The 22,286-nt window shown below is 42.9% G+C and overlaps 2 protein-coding genes and 1 long non-coding RNA gene across 9 annotated transcripts; 2 read left to right on the forward strand and 1 right to left on the reverse strand.

Annotated features, from left to right (window-relative positions):
• Positions 1–218: 218 nt before the first annotated feature.
• Positions 219–19,803, reverse strand: ubac2 (UBA domain containing 2). Of its 4 annotated transcripts, XR_006026924.1 has the most exons (11): positions 19,610–19,803; positions 18,859–18,986; positions 18,570–18,689; positions 18,156–18,262; positions 11,705–11,828; positions 9,571–9,618; positions 8,286–8,534; positions 1,933–2,073; positions 1,460–1,675; positions 925–979; positions 219–476 (listed from the first exon to the last, which is right to left on the reverse strand). XR_006026924.1 is itself a non-coding variant. In XM_042081599.1 (9 exons), exons 1-9 carry the CDS (start codon positions 19,638–19,640, stop codon positions 1,568–1,570), a joined length of 1,056 nt encoding a protein of 351 aa, XP_041937533.1. In that variant the 5' UTR covers positions 19,641–19,803; the 3' UTR covers positions 219–1,567. The 4 variants fall into 4 exon arrangements, 1 of the variants encoding a protein (XP_041937533.1); XR_006026923.1 differs by having other exon boundaries at positions 219–979; XR_006026922.1 differs by having other exon boundaries at positions 925–1,675.
• Positions 10,222–16,856, forward strand: gpr183b (G protein-coupled receptor 183b). 4 transcript variants are annotated; one of them, XM_042081598.1, is made up of 2 exons: positions 10,222–10,272; positions 15,049–16,856. In XM_042081598.1, the coding sequence occupies exon 2, from the start codon at positions 15,085–15,087 to the stop codon at positions 16,174–16,176; it is 1,092 nt and encodes a 363-aa protein (XP_041937532.1). In that variant the 5' UTR covers positions 10,222–10,272; positions 15,049–15,084; the 3' UTR covers positions 16,177–16,856. The 4 variants fall into 4 exon arrangements, with proteins under 4 accessions (XP_041937532.1, XP_041937530.1, XP_041937529.1 ...); XM_042081596.1 differs by lacking the exon at positions 10,222–10,272 and adding an exon at positions 11,880–13,518; XM_042081595.1 differs by lacking the exon at positions 10,222–10,272 and adding an exon at positions 11,881–13,518 and having other exon boundaries at positions 15,027–16,856.
• On the forward strand, positions 18,904–22,085 carry LOC121699023. The gene is made up of 3 exons (XR_006026932.1): positions 18,904–18,991; positions 21,515–21,631; positions 21,723–22,085. It is a non-coding gene; the product is annotated as an uncharacterized LOC121699023 (long non-coding RNA).
• The last annotated feature ends 201 nt before the right edge of the window (positions 22,086–22,286 follow it).

A 22,286-nucleotide genomic window follows, 5' to 3' on the forward strand; every position in this document is an offset into this window, starting at 1 on the left:
ATGCCTGAATGCACAGTGCCTGAGAACTTAAGGCCCTGCATTACAAACCTGACAATACTGCATATGTATATCAGATATCATATATCAATATCTCAAATCATACACATCTAGTGCTAATGCCAGATCTCATCCCACTGAACACTTGACTTCCTGCACCATTTCAGTTCATTTATGGGCAGACGCTGAAATCTGACCTGAAATAAGAGCCGGCAGACAGGTTTAGATGAGAGGTAGGTTTTAATTGGACATTTTTTTTTCTTTTTGTAGCCCCTGACGTTTAGACCCAGCCCATAGCCATTTAGAGTGGGAGCTTTGCATAATAGATCTCTCAGAGTGAGAGCGCACAGCTACAGCGTCTGATAATCACACCACCCATCTGCTGCACAGCACAGTAGCGTAGCGTAGCGTAGCTCTCCGCCTCTGCTGTCAGTCTTGTTCATTATGAAGAAGAAGAGAGGAAGAAAAATAACACCCAACTGTTGCAGTTGCACACACATGAAAGGGGGAAAAAAGATGCTCTTTAACACCTCAACTCACTGGCTTGATCACGCAAGTGATGGTGTTTAGATAGATGGAAAAAGAGGGGACACTTTGGTTAGGTACACAATACTAACAGATGTCCATGATCTACCATGATTTCTAGCTTAGAATCAATTCAATAAAATAATAGAATAACTTAATGTTGACCAATCAAATCAACAGAGAGCACGAGTCTTAATAGTGTTGGGCAGGTCATCGGATTAGTCAAACTACAATCATTACCATGATTTTAAATTCCACAGTGAAATGAATTCATATGATGTACAGTGAAGCATAGTGCTCCCTGATGTAGCAAGAGGCAGAGGCTGTAAAAATCAACCAAATTCTCAAATACTCTGTGCAGAGTTAATTTCCTATATACATAATTACACAAAATATACACACTTGCGTCTCTACACACAGGTGATTGAGTTCATGTTGACCTGCGACAGCTGTTCATCTGAGAAAACACAAGACTTTCAATTTCTTCAAAAAGGACAAAAAATATCAACATACCACCAGCTTCATTACAATGTTCTCCAGAAAGCTTCTTCTGTAAATGTCCGTTTTTGTACTAATAAAAGAAAATAAATCAGTCTTTAAACGGATGCATCAGTATCCAATCTACCACTATATTAGCTGGGTGTCTGAGACAATGAGCCGAGAATGAGCAGTTTGCACGGCAGAGAGAGAGTGAGAGAGAGAGAGAGAGACAGATGACGTAAGACAACACAAGCCCTGAGACGGTGCTTTCTCAGTTCCCCCCTCGCCTCCCCTCGGCTTGGACTCTCCCTCCAGCATCCAGTAGGTGGCAACAGTGAGCGCAGCCTGGTCTTTGGCGGAGGCAGAGGCTCCGTGTCCCAGCAGGGCTTCTCCATGGGCCTCCGTCTCTCGGCAGGTTTAAAAATCTCACTTGAGGCTGCTCCTCGCTTCCCCTTACCTCAGTGTCCTCCACTGGACAGAGGGCCCGTCACGTCTCCTTTTTCCACTTCTCTGTGTCCGCTCTTCCACTCATTCTTCCTTCTTTCCCTTCCTTACCCAGAGTCCCTCAGTGCTGGAGCAGGAAGTTGGTTGCCATGTTGATGTCGTTGTTGGATGCTCGCAAGGCCTCCTGGGCGTCCACCCTGGAGAAGCCCATCTCCATTAACCTGGCAACCTGTGAACACACACACACATTCAGAAATACGTCACATATAATCAATGGGTAATACATTCATATATAAACATAACACATAATATTTAGAATCAGCACACATACAATGCAAACAGAAATAAACATCCACAGATGCAACAAACACGCATAAAAGCACAAACACCTTCAGGAATGAAAACAATTCATGTATAATCATCTCATTTAGACATCTTTCAGTGCGCTTGAGACCACACCTGTGTCCTTGTTCTCTGTGAACTCACCTGTTCCTCAGCGACAGGGCTGTTCTCAGGGGGAGGGGAGGGCCCGGGACGTCTGGCCTGGGCGACGGCAACAGCGGGAGTGGCATTGCGCCCTCTCTGCCGGAGTGTGGGGAAGAGCCAGCCCCAGTTGAGCAGACCAGCCTGTGGGGCAGAACACAAACATCACGCTGGACATCAGTCAAGGATCCAGTAGTGTCTAAGCGCTGTGTCTAACTGAAACAGGTTCATCACATTATATGCAAGTCTGCTTTTTTGCAATTAATATCCACTATTAAGGCTAATGCCCACTGGTGACGATATTCACATCTATGGATCTCACACTCGAAGAGATTTTCTAAACTTTGGCGTGGACGCCCGTCAGATGCTGCCAGCAGCGTTGATCCGCTAAAAGTAATGGAGTTCTAAACTTTGGCGTTACTTGACGGTTGATGCGTGTCGGACGCCACCAGTGGAATTTGGACTATACATTTGTTTCTTCATTTCATTATGCCAGTGGTTCTCAAAGTGTGGCGGGCCCCCTAGTGGGGAATGGAGACATGACAGGTGGGGCGCCACAAGAAGGAAGGAGGAAAATGTGTCTTTTTGTGCCTATCTTTATTCATGCCTTTCCTTTTTTGACAAGGAAGATTACACATTGAAAACTAAACAGTAACACATTATAGGAGTCATAAACAGGCCTACATACATGTACATTAAAACATCATCAGATCCAAGGGACTGAGACGCGAAATGTGACAATAATATTTGAACGTTACCATTATGCTGCGTGATGGGGTCAGGTGTGGCTCAAAAATTCCCTACCTCCAAAGTGGGGAATGACTGCAAACATTTGAGAACCACTGCACTATGCCAATTATGGTTAGGTAATATTATTTAATGAATCATTTCAAACACCATGGGACTACAGAGCAATCTGAAGTCAGATTAATGATGAGCCTACAGATATACAGCGGTTGACTAAACCTTGACATTATCATTATCAGAAGTCACCCCATTTACCCTGAAAAGCTAGAGGGAAACTGAGAAACAGATGGCCTTCCATAACGTGACGTGTTCAAGGTGATGATAACAGCATTTCCAGGTACTAGACATCATTAGACTTACACCAGCTTCTTCTAATAGCTAGCTTCTCAAAGGACAAATAAAAAAATGTCAACTAAACTCCAAATCCAATAACCAACCAATCAGCTGCCCGCTCCAAAGCCAACACCAAACAGGACATTGTGCCTAATCCACAGAAGTGATTAGAAATGTACACATTTCCTGTGAAGAACCCACAAAAAAATTCAAGTGAAAACATAATGGAGATGAGATATGGTAGCAGACTCGCTGACATTCATAACACTAAAAAAGCCCATCACATTCAGTTATTTAAAAAGAATAGCATCATTTCAACTGTGTGTCATATTTCTTACAAGGAGATGATGGCAACTGACCTGTAAAGGTTTAGGCAATGTCTTAAAACCCTTGTGAAAGGTTTTTCCAAAATGTTGCAGACATTTTAATCATTGTGAATGATAAACTGATATCATCTGAAGATGTAACCTATTTTAAGAATCCAACTGATTCTGCAAAACAACAAATTGAGGTGGCGAAACGCCCCAACAGCTTATTTCATGCAACGATGACGTTATAAAAAAAAAAGTGGGTTCACATGTACTGAATTTACTGGGACATGACTCTATTCATGGCACCGCATTCTAAATCAGCTACCAATATGGCCTCCCTCCTGTTGACGGATGAGACTAGCTGCTATTTCATCATCTAAAAGATAAGCATTCTCCTCTGTTGCTCTGTGTCTGACCGCAGTGTTGTTCATGATGAATCAGGACTTTGAGACTTCTGTCAGCGTTCAGTTCCTCTAGTTTCTCTTGAGAAAGCGAAGGCTCTGTTGTGCAAGAAAAGTTTACATAATTATTATATAATGTTGTGAAATGAGAATCTCAAAATGGTGATGGCTTTACTGTTTGGTGCAGCTCTAGGCATGTGAAAGTGAGGCAAAGTAGTTTTCCCTGACTGGTCAAGTACGTCACTGATGAGCTTTATAAACTCATATTGATCAATCAGTATAAAAAAAAATGCTCCACAATGCTAAAAACATCTACAACCCCAATTCCAAAAAAGTTAGGACGTTCGGTATGTAAAGAAAAACAGAATGTGATCATCTGGATATCTCCAACCCTAACCCATATACAGTATAGCAGCAAATAGGACAGACAACATATTAAATGTTGACAATGACAGGATTTGGGGACATCATCTACAGTACTAGCCTGGGAATACCCATACGAACCTTTAGCAAATTTGGGATTTGCTCTGCAAATGCAATCGCTAGTCCGGCATGGATGTGTATTTCTTTGGAATTGAATAAACAACTGCATTTCCTTCGTGTAGCCACTTGGGCCACAGCCCCCCCACCCCCAACCCCCACTACCACCACACAGATAAGGGTACAGACCTGGTACAGACCTAGTTCAGCCTTGTTGTGTTGTTGGCCTCTATGGCTGGGAAATAATGACACAGAGGTGGTGTCTTTTAAAGATAGGTTGGGACTGATTACTGATGGAAGAACTGCACCAATGAGTTTCACACAACTTCATTAGAGATTCAGAATTATGCAAATAATTTGTCAGCTGTGAATATTACAAAATTATGAGATATTCTCCTTCCGGAAGGAAGTCTGTGTCTCTTTTGTGAGATGTATGCCAGCTCATTTGCAAAAGGGTGTTCAATATGTGTCAAACCAATGAAAAATGCTGACACATTTGCTATCTATCAAGTCTGTCTTAGAAACACTGTACACTTCAAATAAGAAACTTGAACACTACATGTTATCTATGACACTAATGCAGTTCTGCACATGCTGTACTGAAGCCTCAGAGTAACTGAGGTGATTTTATATCAACACTTTAACTAACTAACATTACTATTTATGTAATGTAACCCTAAAATACTAAACCATGAAGGCAAGATGAATGCCTCGAACAAGACAGCTGTGACACCAACAGGAGGCTATTGGGTTGAAGTGACAGCAGGGTTATACTGTAACATGTGATACTCTGGGGTATTCAATTGCTGTCTAGGACACAAGAGCACAGAGGAAACACCTTGTAATGGTACTACTCGTGGATCAACAGAACCATGAATGTCGCTTACTGTTTGCCATGGCAACACAACAAACACACATGCACACACGAACACACATGAACACACGACCACACATGAACACACACACATGAACACACAAATACACATGAACACACGCACTTCACCTCAAACCATCCAGTGGGCTTTTTGAAGTTTTGACAAGCTACAGTCCTGCGTGAGTCAAACCTGATGTGTGTATGTCTGAGTTTGTGTAGGTGTCAGGCTGTGGTTGTTTGTGGTTTCCTTCTCAGGCTCAAGAAAGCACACTCGCTTGTTGTCAGTCTGTGAGCACGTCTACACAAAACCAACGAGTGTATTTTATCTTACAGCTTTCACCGGTAAAGAAAAAACCTGCGTGCACACACAGAGGTGAAAAGGGCTAAAAGTGCTGTAATGCATATGCCAGACCAGTCGATGGCGCCGGGCCGTGCAGAGGCTTCACATAGGCCTAATTCGTGTAGAAGACAAAACATTGTTGAAACAGTTTGTTAAGCAGTCGGATGAAATAAGGAGACTACAGACAATTCGGTTTTCAACTGTTAAACTAATAAAGTTCATTTTTTAGGTATGTGACTGCTATGTGGAATTTCAAATGCTTAGGCTAGCCTATTGCATTAGGTCTGAGCACCACTGGAGAAAACATTAAAGCTGCAGTTGGCAAGATTTTTTTGACCATATTCACTGAAACCGACACTATGCTCCGCCAGAACAACATAAATCAGCTGGTTTTAGAAAAAAAAAAAAAACACTTACCTCCACCTAGAGCCTGTTATTTGTTTTGCAAAAATCCACAGCTCCCGGTTCTTCTGGTCCAATCAGAGCAGGGCTGTGTGAGATCTGACTGTTAATCACAGTCTGGTGCGCACTGACGAGCAGTGGGTGAGGGGCATGGGAGTTGTAAACATTCAAAATTTTGGCTAAATCCCCTCAATCTGTCAGACTTGCCAACTGCAGCTTTACCGCACGTCAGGTTGTAGTAAGCTAATGTTTAACTAAGTTATGCTAATGGTGTGCTTCTGATACATTGTGCACATGAATCATGAAGGGGGAAAGAAAAACACATTTTAATATGATAAACAAATGGTTAGGTTTGTTCTGACAAGCAGCATGTCAGGTCAGAGTTTAGGGGTGGGGCTATGTCGTCATAAAATTGCCGGCTGTGCGGTCTACACGCGTCTACATGGCAAAAGTTATCCAGTGGTTTAAAAAAATCCCACTTCGGAACCCGGTTACAAAAACTACCGGTTACAGTCTCCTAAACTGCCAGTGTCGTGTACACGCAAGGCGTAACCGAACAAAAATTCACCGGTTTCAAAATAACCAGTGTCGTGTAGACGGCCCTGTGTGTGTGTGTGTGTGTGTGTGTGTGTGTGTGTGTGTGTGTGTGTGTGTGTGTGTGTGTGTGTGTGTGTGTGTGTGTGTGTGTGCGCGCCAAACCTTATAGAGATCTGGATACACTAAAGGGTTCCTTTCTCAAAAGGGTGGAGGATGGAAAAAAGCTTTCACTACGGAAAAAGCCTTGGGCCTTGGGTAGAACGGTCACAACTCCTACAGCAAGGAGCCAACAGCACCACGGCTCCATTCCCAGGAAGCACACACAGGCGGTTAGATATTGATCCTTTAAGTCGCTAAATAAATCAAATAAAGCATCTGCTGAGTGAATAAATGTTTGTGTTGAGTCACCTGACTGTCATGCCCAGGTGCCTGGCTCTTTAGCCATTTCATCTGGGTGCAGGTTTATTAGTCTATTGGCCTGGCTTCAAGTGGTGGAACTGTTCTGACATCCAGTCAGTGTCAATGCAGCAGCTCTCCTGCTTTCTAAAGGTTCATTTATACCAGTGTTTCTTAACTGGTGGGTCAGGACCCAAAACTGTTCTGGGTGGGTCGCGGAGCTTGTGGAAAAAATAAATAAAATAAAATAAAATAAATTTAAAATGCTACCTTATCAGATCTAATATTGGACCTGTATTTTAACCGACTTTATTCATAGCCAATGTCAGTCATTACCATGGACATACATGTAGACGATGTTTATGTGACAGGTCATGTTGACATAATTTTAGCGATAAACCCAAGTAGGCTGTGACCCTGAATATTTGAAAAAGGCTAGGTTATGGATTCACTTAAATTGAGGACAAAATTGGACAGAAACCCCAGTGTGTGGTCTACAGTGAATTGCTGGCACATGAGAGTATGAAACCATCAAAACTAAAATGCCACGTAGAAACAAGGCACCCTTGTCAAAGTCAAACCTGTCGAGTACTTTGAAAGATGACTGTAGGAGTTGAAGACTTCAGAAATGCAATGCCAAACATTCGCATGTTTCAAACAAGTAGGTGCCTTCCCATGTAGCTCACCATATCCGTTCGCTTGAACGCTAAAAAATATATGGGTCACCACCTTATGAACACGGGAAATTGTGGGTCCCAAAGCCACACCAGTTAAGAACCACTGATTTACACCAGAGACGGTGTTCTAAAGGATCTTTGTTTACACCAACGGCAGCACATTTTATACATACTGAGTTAGTTCAAATGAGAGCTATTAGTGCAAACATATTTATCCTTCTTTCTTCCATTCTATTTCTAGTGTGCGAGAGAAGCCAACACATACAAGTGTGAAGTGTTACTTAACTCCACATCAGGGATGCAGGCAGAGGCCAGTTGTTTCACTCATGTCTTTCTGCAGTTCAGTTAGTAAGTGATGATGCAATAATGGGATAATAAATCTCTTTCCGGGTCCAACGGCTTTCAGAACCGCTCATTTTTCTCCACAGACAGTAAAATAGAAAAAAAAAATGTCCACTATTCAGAGTACACTTTAAAAAATTATCATCCTATTACTCACTTGTCTCAACCTAATAAAATACAATTTTGACGGAAGCCTGGCTGCACAGCTACAGTAATTACAGTAATTAAGTTAAGCGATTTTGTTTTACTCTTACTAAAACGGAGGTGAAAAATGAAGGTTTACAAGCGAAAACCTGCTGGCTGATCTAGTAAACTTTTTTTGACGAAAAAGCTGTTGGGCCCGTGATGTCAGACTTAACAACCAAGTAAGATCCCTGGACCTACATTTCCACCTATCCAGGTACCTTCTGAACCACACCCAGCCAAACTGGAGCAATACCAGAATCAGAGCTCTCACCCACCCACCCCCCCCCGACCCCCACCCGGCACATCATGTCTTAATGCGGTGCATCTCACCTGGGGCTGTTGGGCGTTCCTCCGCACCTGAGCGAGCTGCGAGAGCAGCAGCTGCTGGTCCAGCAGATCCATGCGCTGCTGCCGCTGGACGTCCAGCGTGGCGCCCATGCCCACGGGGGCCTCCTGTGTGGGCTCGCTGCCCTCCAGCAGCGGCTCCAGGAGGAGGGCGCCCACGCGACCCAGCCAGACGGGCACCTGGAGCAGCCGCTGCATCCACAGGACGTTACAGTGGTACAGCACGCCAGACACCTGTGGGCACACGCGGCACAGAACGGGGGATACTCAGGGGTGGGTTTGGAAAGGATGCACACACCACAAATGTGCTTTCATGGGCTTGTTTAAACAATCAACTAAGAAGAAAAAGAAACAGAATAGGAAGTAAATTAACCAACATGACCATGATGGGGACACCTTTGATATTGTAATATACATCAATAATTATCAATAATATTGACTATTGACCATTCCCAAGTTCCTTGCATTAGATGTGTCCTTAGATGTGTCTGCGTAGTAATAATAATAGCAATAACAATAATGATAATAATAATAATAATAATAATAATAATAATAATAATAATAATAATAATAAGAGTCACTGATGTCCCCAGTAGTAAAGAAAGTTCAGACTAAAAAACACATTGTTCTTGTCCATTCTGAGGTGCATTCAAATATGGCAAATAGGCGAATGTTACAACGTTACAACGTTTTCATTGCAAACTGTTTGATTGAAATGGTAATCCTTAGTTCAGTAGTTTGCTCACTCCAAACTGTTTGATTGAAATGGTAATCCTTAGTTCAGTAGTTTGTTCACAAATAACTACCTCCTCAGACGGGATGTGTCAGTTAGTGTGTGTTTACAACCTTTGGCAGTGAACTCGAAAGCAAATGATACGCTGCCTGAAAATGCTCACCTTTGTTTGCCATTTTGAATTTGAACACACCTCAAACACACAATTAGTCATCTTCATGATGGGTATTGGCATGGCATTGACTGGACAGTGTGTTGTTACCATTACTGGCAACTGTCAAGATGGCACTCAGAATGTTAAATGCCACATCAACTCAGCCACCATGTTGTCATTGCCACACACATATTGAGAACTGTTTGCAACATAATACTGATGGAAACGCTGATATCAAATAATATGACAGGAAAAGGCTTCATCCATTGAAGTGTTACTGTAAGCAGTAGTGGGGCCTCAAATTCCCTTTCATCCAATGTAGTTAAGCAAATCTAAAATCACTGGAGCCTATGGCGTCTATGGGCTTATTGCTTATTACTTACCAGGCCACTGAGAGCGATCACCCACATAAATGAGCTGGATGTGAGCAGCTGTGAGGGGAACAAGTGACAAGAGATGACAGAGTGTGAGAGTGAGAGTGAGTGAGAGAGAGAGAGAGATCACAGGTAAAGATAAACAAATGTAAGCTTCAGTGTGTGTAGAGTGCACATTCACACCCTTCCTCAAAATCCTCAAAATCAGTTTGTGAAACAAACAAACTTAACTTGTTTATCTCGTAATATACCATAGTTTTTTTCTGTTGGTGTCAATAACAAACACAGTTGTATAACTCCAATAACAAAGTGCTATATATCTATCTAAACTTAAGTGCATCATTATCGAAATGAAAAAAAAAAAAAAACAGCAGAAAGCAGAAGGAAAAAAATTCTGGTGAGAATTTCCTCTCTAGTAGTGGTCTGTTCATTTGCGTCATGAAAATGACCTGCCTTTTCCATTCTGGTAATCACCTTTTTTCAGTCAAATACAGGACACAAAAGTAAACGACATGAAAGTGAAATGAAGACTTGTGACTGCAAGATGAGCGCAATGCAAATCTCCAGAATCTTCCATCACACCACATGTCAAGTCTTTGACCTTTGGCACACACGTCTTTGATCACATCCACTCTCTAACAGAAAACTGCTCCCACTGCATCAATGAGAGCTGAAGAGACAGCTAACAAGCTAACATGAAGCCAAGCTAAGGTAAGGTAAGCTAAGGTAACTTTATTTGTACCCAAGGGTAGATTTGGTGGCTGGTAAAAATAGTAGGCTGCTTAGACACACATAGCCGACATTAATGACAATGACAGAAAACAGTGACATAACAGTGGCAACAGTGCTCCAGACATAGAAATATGGATAAAAAGTATACAAAAAAATTATTATTGTCAAAATTCAGGGGATAAAATGCAGAATAAAAGTCATCATAGCAGATATAAGTCAGAATAAATAAATAAATACATTAAGAAGGCTGTGCAGTCAATAAGTTAAATAAGTTAGTGTCTAGTCTAACAATAGCCTAAGTGCTATTTAACGTTCTGAAACTAACTGCAAAATTAACTGATACAAACACAAATTGAGCAATAAAAATACAGCTGTAATACTTAGATTCACACACATCACTGTTGTAATACATTTTTCATTGCTCAAATTTGTGAAGCTTTTGAGGTTCTACTGCACACCATCAGAACCACTGTATTTGGCATATTGTATTGTACAATACAATATCATTATTGTGTTGAACAATCATCTAAAATAAGGCCTTAAAGGGATATTCCACCATTTGGGGAATTACACTAATTTTCCACCTCCCCTTGAGTTAAACAATTGATTTTTACATTTTTCCAGTTCATCCAGCCGTTCAGGCGAAACAATCCAGTAACTAACCAATTTGTCTACTGCAGCTCAACCTTATTGCTGGAAGTAATGCGGGGACTATTTTCAGGTGCTGCATATCATTGTGCTGCTGCGCCCATGGTACGTTCGCAACGTTCCTTGATTATTACGGCGGAATGAGAGTATAGTTCCATGTCAAATCAGCCTAGAAAATGGCCACATTTCATTTTCCGTTAATCTTATTACACTTTGTAACTTGAGAAGAGACAAGTTTTAAATAGGAAAATTACAGGAAATCTTAGTCACTTTTAAGCATGATGCTAGCGGGAGAGATGCTAATGGTCTAATCTGATTCAATGATCTATGCTAAGCTGGAGCTAAAAGTGGTATGACCAGACTCCGAGAATGGCTGGATGAACTGGAGAACTGGAGATGAGTGTAATTCCCCAAATGGTGGAATATCCTTTTAAAAGAACTCGAAAAATACCAAGATATTCTTCCTGTGTTGGTGTTTAGAGGTGTTTAGAGGGATTTTTCCATCAACACTTTTGCCTTATGTTACTCTGTAATAAATGAACAGAGATAGTCATACTGTTCCGACATCAAGGGCTGTCTTCCAGGACATGGCCTAATCCTAGCCCTAGACTAAAAGACTATTTTAATGAAGATCTCAAAAGCACTTTTGGTCCAGGACTAGGCTTAATCCATTTCCACAACACCAGCCCAACATAGTCAAGTGCATTATTTAGACGGGACCATGTTAAAACAGGTTGTGTGAGTGTAAGCGGACAGCGCTCACCTGAAGGCCCACGATGTAGACGAGGGACTTGTTTGTGACGGAGATCTGGCCCAGCAGCTGGGTGACGGGCACCCGCGGGATGGAGCAGAAGAAAGGCACAAAGAGGGCAAAGACCGGACTCAGACTGAGAAAGGAGGGGAAAAGAGGAAGGAGAGAGGGGGGGGGGGGGTTAACAATTGGGCAAAGAAAGAGGGAGAAAGAGAAATGGGAGAAGAGATGGGGGAGAAAACAGAAATAAGTGGTAAGGACTGAGGATCTTCAAAACTAGCCCAGAGATCAGGAGAGACAGATGGTTAAAGACTGTGACTTTCTAACCTTTTTAATTCAAATTAGGAAAAACCACCACCAAGCATCTGTCCCTGTAGTAACACTGAGTACATCACGCAGGCTGACCACCACTAGACCAGGTACTGATATTGGATCTCTGATAACACACACTTTAACGGTACGCACAGAAACAGCCCTCCCACCACACCTGTGATTACCCTGCTAGATCAACAGTGCCACACCTTAAAGCAACGGTCAAAACCACAACAGCTGGTGGTTTTATTTCCATATGAAAATTTGGCTCATGTGAATGCACCTTTCCGTGTGTTTCCATCTCTGCTGTTAATGACCATAAAAATGGACATTCACCTAATCAAGGAAGTCTCTTACTGGAATGGTCAAAATGTGCATTAAAAAGCTGGATGGAAACCAAGGTCAGGAAGGAGGAGCGGAAATGCAGCACGTCCATACCAGACAGTCAAAAACACACTCATTCAAACCCACAACAGTTTGAGACCCTTTCAGTTATATATTTATATATACCCAGCTGGCATGGAAAACACATTATTTTAAGGCACATGATGTTGATGACACACTCTTAGGTTAAGGTTAACCAGACCTCATTGTTGGACAGATAAGTGTGCTGCGAAGCCATCCTGCCACCACTCACTCAGAGCCAGTCAGAACTTATCTGTATAATATAACTAATCCATATCTGCAAACATTAGCATTACACATCTGGAGAGTCTGTCTGAGCCATTTCTTGGGTGTTGGGGTAGACCAGGAGAACCAGTCCTAAAGCCACCTCAAGCTAGCATGCATCAACTCTGTGCGCATCAAAACTCCCACATGGACAACAGTTGTCATACAAAACAGAAGACAGTTCTCATTTGCATTTGGGGAACTCCATACTAAATGTCACAGCGATGTGGGGTGCAGTTCCCTTTTCACTTGGAGGAACTGCTAAGCAGAGCTAATGTAACGTCAGGCCGATCCCTGAGGTGTGAAGGAAGTTCCTCACCAAAGTGAAAAATATTATACCTGCCCTGAGTCATGGCATGCTTACTGCTGCAGGTCAAATCTCGTTCAAGTCTGCAATGCGTACGTGACTCGGGGCTCTGTGAGCACAGACATCCAGCAGCCCTTATCAGACTCCCACAGGTCAGGGGTTTCTGCAACCCACACACTTTCAAAATGAATATACGAATCCAAACTTTTCTCTTTGAAATGGCAGCTTGTCTGTCTCATGCCTGACAACACACACGTCCACATCATCACTGTAAACAGAGAGAGAGGGAGAGAGGGAGGGAGGGAGGGAGGGAAAGGCAGTCAGCTAGACAGGGGGGTGCTACAGGAAATGATGTCAAAGGGCTTTGCCGCGCCATCAGAAGGCAGCATCTCTTACACTTCTTCATTCTGGCGCTGTTTAGTGACCAACTGTCACAGGAGCATGTGTTTGTGTGAGATCTCAACTACCAAAGTGTTCTCTCTGAATGCCATGTTTCAACACTGAAAAAAATTGCATAGCATACCTACTCCGCCAGTAGGTGAGTACAAGTTCAGGTTAAATGTAATGTTAACGTGTGTGTGTGTATGTATGCGTGTTTAGAATTTATTCACACATTGGTCAGAATGTGCTATGAAATGGCAACACATAGGTCAGAATATGCAGTGAAATGCCTATAAATGTATGTGTGTACAGCTTTTTACGTCTACAATGTTACTTTACAAGTTTGCTTGACTACTTGAAATCAGCAAAACAGGTGCTCATATGTGCACACAATAGCCCCGTTTACATGGACACTTTTAATCTCTTTATAAATGGAATAATGCTCAATCAGAAAAAAAGTGCCGAATGTAAACACAGCCCGATATGAGTTTTCAATTGGATCGAGAGAGGTGGTGTACTCCGTTCTGATATACCGATCAATTAAAAAATCCACCTGTGTAAACAAGTACTCTAATTGTTGGAGTACATTTTTCCTTTCTGCCCAGGTGTTCCCTATGTAGCAATAATGCACAGTGACGTAAACAAATGAGTTTCCATGGCAGCAACACAACTAGGAGCTTCTAAATGATGCTTGTTCCATGTAAATGCACAAACACCAATCGGTTTATTTAGCGTTCATGTAAACAGTTTGTTTGAAATCTTTAATCATTCTGTTTTTCTCAATCTGATTGAAAAAAAAAGTCCATGTAAATAGCTCCTGATACACTTTAGAATGATTTCAATAATAGCCTATACCACCATACTTTTTATGTTTAAGTGTGTATGTGTGCAGATTCTTATTTCATTATCATTCAAATGATTATTTTCAAAGGTGCAGTCAGGAATTTTACGCAAGCCCATAACATTTTTGGCACATTTCAGCAAACATCTTCTCATGGCCGCTAGCTGCCCATTCTGTGGATACACTGTAAAAAAAAAACAGTTTGTTTGTTTCCAGTTTTTTTTTTTTTAACCCAGGTTCGAAAAAAACTGGAAACAAACAAACTGGGGCCAACCTGCCCCCAAAGATAAACGAAACCCTGCGTGGAAATTCTCTGGGAATACTGAAGGTTGGGGTGAGCAATCTCTCTGGTGTGCTTCGTTTGGTCCTTGGTTAAATTATAATGTACGTTTTTTGCACAAAAGCTTCTGCTAATGAATGTAAACATCAACATAAACACAAACAAACAAACAAATCCCTGACTGTGCCTTTAATAAGCCTTCATAATATAAATAAGCATATACTACCATCCATGACTCTGTAAAGAGAACTGATTAATTAGGTGCAAGGTGAGTCTTCAAACGTTCCTATTTCTCTAACTAAACATGCAGTGTTTGTACTGGTAAATTGAAGAAAGGAAACTATCACCTAGACAAGGCAGAAACCTCACCACTGAAAATAGATGTCACACGCAATCTCCTCCATAAGCTTCTGAGTACATAGTGTACAAACAGAAAAAAAACTTCTTGTAGAGCAACACAGGGCACAACATGTGCCTACAACCCATCTAAAACCGCATGCAGCAAGGTGTGAACTCTCTGTCTCTCTCGGTCTCTCTCTCTCAGGGTTTGCACTCTCTGTCTTCAGATCCACGGGGGCCCCTTTCCTGTGTTACACCACACCATGCTGGGAGTGGAGAGGAACGAGAGCAGCGTCACAGACGGCGTGAACTGCACGGGCCTGTATGACCACCGGGGCGTGGCAAGCGTGCTCATGCCGCTGCACTACACGCTGGTGTTCGCCCTGGGCCTGCTGGGCAACAGCTTGGCACTGCACGTCATCTGGGTGCAGCGGTCCAAGATCAACGCCACCACACTCTACTCGGCCAACCTGGCGGCGTCCGACGTGTTGTTTGCGCTCTCGCTGCCGCTGCGGGCGCTCTACTACGCGCTGGGCTTCCACTGGCCGCTGGGCGAGATCGCGTGCAAGGTCAGCGGCATGCTCTTCTACATCAACACGTACGCCGGCGTCAACTTCATGACGTGCCTGGCGGTGGACCGCATGGTGGCGGTGGTGGGCCCGCGGAGGCTGGCCCGGCTCCGGGAGGTGGCCACCGTGCGCTGGGTGTGCCTGGGCGTCTGGCTGCTGGTGGCTGTCCAGACGCTCCCCTTGCTGGCCATGCAAATGACCCGCACCGAGGCCGACGGCAGCGTCTCCTGCATGGAGTACCCGAGCCTGGAGGCGTCCGTGGGCAAGACACTGCCCCACACACTCATAGGCGCCGTTGCCATGGGCTACGGGGTGCCCGTGATCACTATCCTGGTGTGCTACTCGGTGCTGTGGCACAAGCTCCACAGCGTCACCCGCGTCAACCAGCTAAGTGTGCGCTCGGGACGCAGCCAGAAGGCCATGGGCGTGACGGCAGGGGTAGTGCTGGTCTTCCTCGTCTGCTTCACACCATACCACGTGAACTTGCTCCAGTACATGATCCGGAAGCTTCTGTACCGGCCCGGCTGCGATGAGCTGCGCTCTTTCCAGGTGTCGCTGCACGTCACCGTCTGCCTGATGAACTTCAACTCCTGCCTGGATCCCTTCGTCTACTTCTTCGCCTGCCAGGGCTACAAGCGCAAGGTGCTAACATTGTTCAAGAAAAAGGCCCTCCTCTCTAAAAGCATATACTCCTCCCCCGAGAGCTCTGGCTCCAATGTGAACCGCTACAGTCTCCGTATGCGCCTCAACAGTGTCAGGGACAAGGACAAGGACGAGTCACTGTGATGGCCAGAGGACTCAAGCTGGGTCCCAACCAAAACAGCCTGGAGTATTTCGGATTTGTTTTATCTGATGATGCTTGTTTTCTTTACTGATGCTGATTGTTTAGGATATGCAGCATAAATCCATTTTTATGGTACAGAACTGACTGAACACAGGACAATAATTTGACAGCAAATGCTCCACCATATTTGGACACAGATCCAACATTCTTTGTAAGGCAGAGTAAAAGCTAGAGCGTAAAAGCGCTAAGAGAATTGACTGCATTTTCTTATTTGTGTATTTCCATTGAGAATTTCTATTAAAGATTAGACATGAATCTATGAAAGCAAGCTCACAGAGTCTATAAGGAAAAAAGGACCCGCTGTCATAGACATTTTTCATCTCAAATGTCAACACAAAAGCTGAAATCTGATAAGAGCTGCTGCAAAAAGTAATAGACGATAAAAGTACATGTGGTTTCAATGCATTTGAGGCAAAAAAAAAGTTTCCTTTAGTTTGCATTTGTCAGATCTCCAATTTTTTTTTTGAATATAAAGTCAACAGAGTGAATGCAAGTGAAAGCATGCTCAAATGATCACCCTGCTGGTGAGGAAAGGTTGTGAGATAGTGAGATTGCATTACTTGAGAAGACAAAAAGATATCTGCACACTATCTTGTATGCTCCCAGTTTAAGGTTACAACATTTCGACCACTGAGGTCTTCGTCAGGTATCCTACAGGTATATTACTTGGAAAGACGTCATATTAAGTTAGTGTATACTTAATAAATAAATGACTTGGTCGAGAGACTGCAGAATTAGCTTTTGCCATGCCAAAGTCAAAGGGAAAGGTCGCCAAGTAAATTACAGATAACGTTCACAGGAAAACATTGAAATGATACTTCCTCTAAACAGATTGCACAATTGAGCCTTGCCTACAGAGACCTGCAGATGGTCAACAGTCTCCCCTTTCATGATTTCAGCTGATATTTTTCATATTTAATTTAAAACAATCAGGATGTGGTTAAGATACATTCATACCCAACACTACAAAGCCACCTTCGGCTTGAGTTTAATGGCCTGACCACACACACTGAGAAGTGAGCTCACTGGCCTCACATCAAGATGCCTCCGTTGCACAACAGTCATAGTGTCACCTTCTCATGTGGTAAACAAGCAAGAACACTAGTTCCAACACTGAGAATAGCAAGTAAAACCACACCACTACACAGAACACACTCTAACATTATAAAGGTTGCATCAGCGATTTCAGGCCCAAAAAAGGCCCAAACATAAATGATCACATTCATCTAATCTTTCCTAACGATCCGCTAGCTGTCTGCCCCATAAGCAGGCCGTCAAAAAACGCGTCTCTGTAGGCACCGAGATCTGTACACAAAAACAATTGCTACCAACTATTTACAGTACTATATTGCTATTGGCAACCCACTCAAAAGCAAAATAAAGTGTTTCAACCAATAACCAATGAGATGCGCGTTTAGGAGAGTTTTAATTGCAGCGAACTAGCTCTCTGTTTTGTTTGAACATCAACAGAAGTGACGTATCCCCGCTATCGCTGATACAACCTTTAAAGTTTCATGACTTTTAAGTTGGACAGAAAAGTTTAACTTGCCATCACACATAACTTAAGGCCATCACACATGTACTTGACAGACAAACGATTATCCATCAAACAAAGTCATTACTGTGACATTCTGCAGAAAATGACCCATTATAGACAGTTGTTGTCTATAATGTATAATTCGAATTACAATGTATATGTCTATAATTGTATAGTAAACTGTTTTAATGCATCGGAGGCTTCATTCAATGCATTAGTGCTAACAATTCTCACACACACAGAGGGACAGACACACGGACGGACAGAGAAGCCCCAAGATAGAGAGAGAGGACAGAAGAGAGAGAGAGAGAGAAAAGAGAGAGGGGAGAGAGAGAGAGAGAGAGAGAGAGAGAGAGAGAGAGAGAGAGAGAGAGAGAGACTTACAGACCCGCGGGCAGCATCTCCACCTGCATCTCAAACAGGAAATGAAGGGCTTCAGCCAACAGGATGTCCACAGCAGCACCGAGAGCCCACGTCCCCAACAGAAAGGACTGCAGCCGGAAGCAAACTCCAGTTACTACAACAGCAACTAGCGACTACTGACCAGGTCAAACACCACATGATGGTCCAAATGACCAGGCCAATGACTACATGTCATTTATAACATGGTGTAACATGATTTCACCAGTAACATACATAACTAACAAGATATTGTACTAGGGCTACTCATTTTCAACTGATAATGAACTATAGTTCTGCATGTGGAATGACTAAACCATGACCTTTAATAAAGGCATAACATCCGTGGGTTCTATGAAAGAGCCCTAGAGAGTGAAAACATAATTTACCACAACTTACCGCAAACTTGCGTGAGCCAAACCTCCTCTCGAAGATGCGAAAGTTGTAGATAAGCAACCCACTGCAGAATGTGTCCTTTAGGTCCAAGCAGATTATTCTTCCACTGAGCAACCTCCAGATCTGAGACAAAATAGAGATGGAAAACAGAGTAAGAGTTATTTATCTCGGGCATCACCCACGCCTGACACTGCCAGTATCCTCATTCTAGTCCAGATGTTACCCGTTATCTTACCCAGGTTTGTCACTAAACACCATCCTTGGCCTAACCCCCAGGCTGAGGCCTACCTACCTGATATTCTTCCTTCACTGCTTGTAGGTTGTACTCAAACAGGCTTTGATACTGGGGCAGGAGCAGTGTAAGCAGCACCGTCAGGGCAGTGGGGACCAGCAGCAGGCTTTTCGAGAGAGGGGCTTTATCTGTGGTAAATCAGAACCACACACATGACATCAACACATAATATGTGGTGATAAGTGGTAGGTTAGGCTACTTGTTCATTTTTGTACAAGAACGGGGTTCTGTACAAGAACGGGGTTCTGTGTTGTGTTACAATATAATATAATGAGTTACAATCCCTGCAACAAGCAGATTGTACGGAGTTAGCCTATAGGCTACTGGTAGCGCTAGGCTAACACTAACAAGCTAACTTATTTGAGAAACAGTGATTGTTGTTACGATATCTGACATTCACAGAGGGCCAACTAATGCTGGACAACAATATTTTGGAAAAACAACGACTGTTGACATGAGTCTAGACTGAAATCGTTTGAGTTACAACAGCTTGTCACTTTACGCCCACGAACCGCAAGAATTCCAGATTGCATCGCTTCTAACGTTGTCTCTCACTGGGTTGAAATGTAACGCTCACATGCAACATAGACATACATGGTTTTAACTTCACTTCCGCGAAAACAACAGGAACGAATGAATAGGCTACAATGCAATGCGAACAAATGAATGACAATGCAAAGCCGAAGCATGACAGTGGAAATGGCATATAGGGTCCATGTCAAGAAAGGTGGAAGGTGGACAGCCTACTTACACATTCCCCTCGACCCAGTGGTCGTGAACATATTGCCAACGAACACTACAGAAAAAAAAAAGAAAGGATGCGAAACGGACAAGAAGGCACAGGGACTAACGTAAAACTTAAAACAAAAGTTAAAGAAGGTACCCAGTAAGGGAAAGGAAAGGGGAAAGGGTACCGTGAACGGAAGCTGTGGAGGATCAAAATTAATTCATGCGCTGAAGTCATCTGGTGGTGACTGCAACGAAATTCGCGTTTGTGTTTGGCTGACTGGATGAGCTTTACGGCTGTAATACGGCTAACCTACATTTTTAACGCTGTCATTTGTAAATAAATTAGCGCTGACTTCACAGATTAGACTTCTTGCAATTGGACTGCTCGTCTTGAGAGGGATGGACAAATAAAAACCTAGGCCTAAATTATAAGAATTAGGCTATTAAATGATATGAATTACACATAAAAAGAATTAGGCTATTCAATTATTAGGCTTTTAAATTATATGAATTAGACATAAAAACATTTAGCCCTATGCACAATTTTATACATGGCACTGAAGACCCCTGACCTACACATTATTGTTGGCACCAGGGATGTAGTGGTAAAATAAAAGGTGGGTAAAATATGAAATCTGGGATCACGGTGATAAACTCTATTTCTGACATTTCAAAGGTGGATAAACTGTGTTTACTTGCGTTTAGCCTCCACTACATCCCTGGTTGGCACAGTTTAATAAGCGACACAATTTTAGTCCCTGGCTCCACCTCTAAGTGGTCCATGCATGGTCTGAAAAACGTTGAGGATCTTTGAGATGGTTTCATTGCTTCACTGCTTGGGAGGCAAAATAGGAAGATGGTTGTGTAAACAAAGAGGGAAACAGAAGAGAACACAGAAGTTGTGTTCTGAGTTTCCAGAGAATACCAAAGTAAGAGTTTGGAATGTGCAACTTGAGTAATGGTTCAGTGTAACTGAAGGCTAGTTAGAATCTGATACCATGTTTGGTCAGGGCTCCACATTAGAGATTCTGTATTACTTTGCCTAACTGCATATTATAGACACTGAACTGTCCAATTAGGCGTGATGTGGCCAGTGTGACTTCAAGCCAGGGACTAGAAAATGTGGGCCCTGACAAGACAGTAATTCTGGGCCCCCGATAATACTATATTCTGCTCTCTGGGGGGCCTCTGTCAGTGCTGGGCCCTTAGAATCGTTCTAAGACCCATGTTAAGGCATATCTAAAGGCATGATTTGTCTTTTTTACTTCTTTCCCCTCAGAGCAGGCTTGCTTAGGCTATGCAAAAGCATATTTGCTTAATGCCAGCTGTCAATATCTGTAGGCTATTCATAGAATAACTGGAAAAATTCTGTTGGATATATGGGGACATGTCCAAAGAGCATTGTTTCAAGTGATGCTGAATGTTAAAAGATCTAAGGTTGGAGGTTATGAATGGGCATTTGTCAGCAAGATCAAATATTGTATGATTTCCTCTTCGTCCAGAAGGTGGTAGTGTAGGCTACGGATCTGTTTCCTCCCATTTCTACATATACAACAGGTAGCCTAGTCCTACTAGGGTTCAACACACTGCCCCAAAGGAATAATCATCCACAGGCCTTGACAGATTGGTAAATCTATCTCTGTTTAATTCACAATATTGATTAGGCTAGTCTTTTGAAGTTTCTCTTCTATAGGCATATTGCTTTGCGCAGTGTTTCATAACCTTTTGTCCTCCACCTGGTTATTTTACATGATCTGAAACATGTAGGCTAGGCCTTTGAATTAAATCCTTTTACGAAGTTGTTTCCCAAATCCCATAGGAACTCCAATGCATTTGGCAGTTAACTGGATTGATGAAATTCCATCCGCCATCTCTCAATATAAAAAAAAATGCCCAGACCTTATCCAGTTTCTTTTATCTCAAACAGATTTCGCTGTTCAGGGTTTAATGAAAACACGATTGTCTTTCACTGAGTTAATTTGGAAGCTCCGGTGGCCAGCTGTCTACACTGCGGGAATGAAAAGAGACAGTCTAAGCTGCTACAGTAAGTAAAAATACCTTTGTTTGTTCCCCACCGCTGGCTCCGAGATAAATGAGCTTGTTTGTGTAACGGCCATCTGTTTGGTATTTGATAGGTGCGGCGCAGAAGCGCTTCCTTGGAACGGCAGCAGAAGCACCTCGGCCCAAGCTTGACGCGGGCCATCTCCATCGCTGAGCGCTAGGGATTTTCAAAAGCTAATCATGTAATTGGACACAATAGTCAATGACTAATGGAGACCAGCCAGCTGTGACTTCTGTGAGCGCATTGTTAGCTGTTATGAATATGAAGACAGCCTTATTAGCGTCCACTCCTCGGCGCAGTCTCTCACCAAAATAAATTGACGAAATTATTGTGGCGTTCATAAAACTGATGTGTATCGTAGGACACTATAGCCTATACACCCATGCTATTTCAAATAGACATACATGTGACATTAACCTATGAGCATCAGACTTGTGTTTTGGGCATGGAAAGAGTTAGGTAAAAGCATGCAGCGGCAATTATATATATAGGCCCGTTTCCATATGTGCCTGCAACATGGTCTGCCGAGGAGGTTATGCCTGAATATATGTTACCCAACCTGTGTAAAGGTTACCTTGTGGACTTGTAGGTCTACTAACCGTGTTTTGGCCCCACATTGCCGTTGTCTATTTCAGAT

This window comes from Alosa sapidissima, chromosome 23 (genome assembly GCF_018492685.1).
Source record: "Alosa sapidissima isolate fAloSap1 chromosome 23, fAloSap1.pri, whole genome shotgun sequence".
Taxonomy (NCBI): Eukaryota; Metazoa; Chordata; class Actinopteri; order Clupeiformes; family Clupeidae; genus Alosa; species Alosa sapidissima.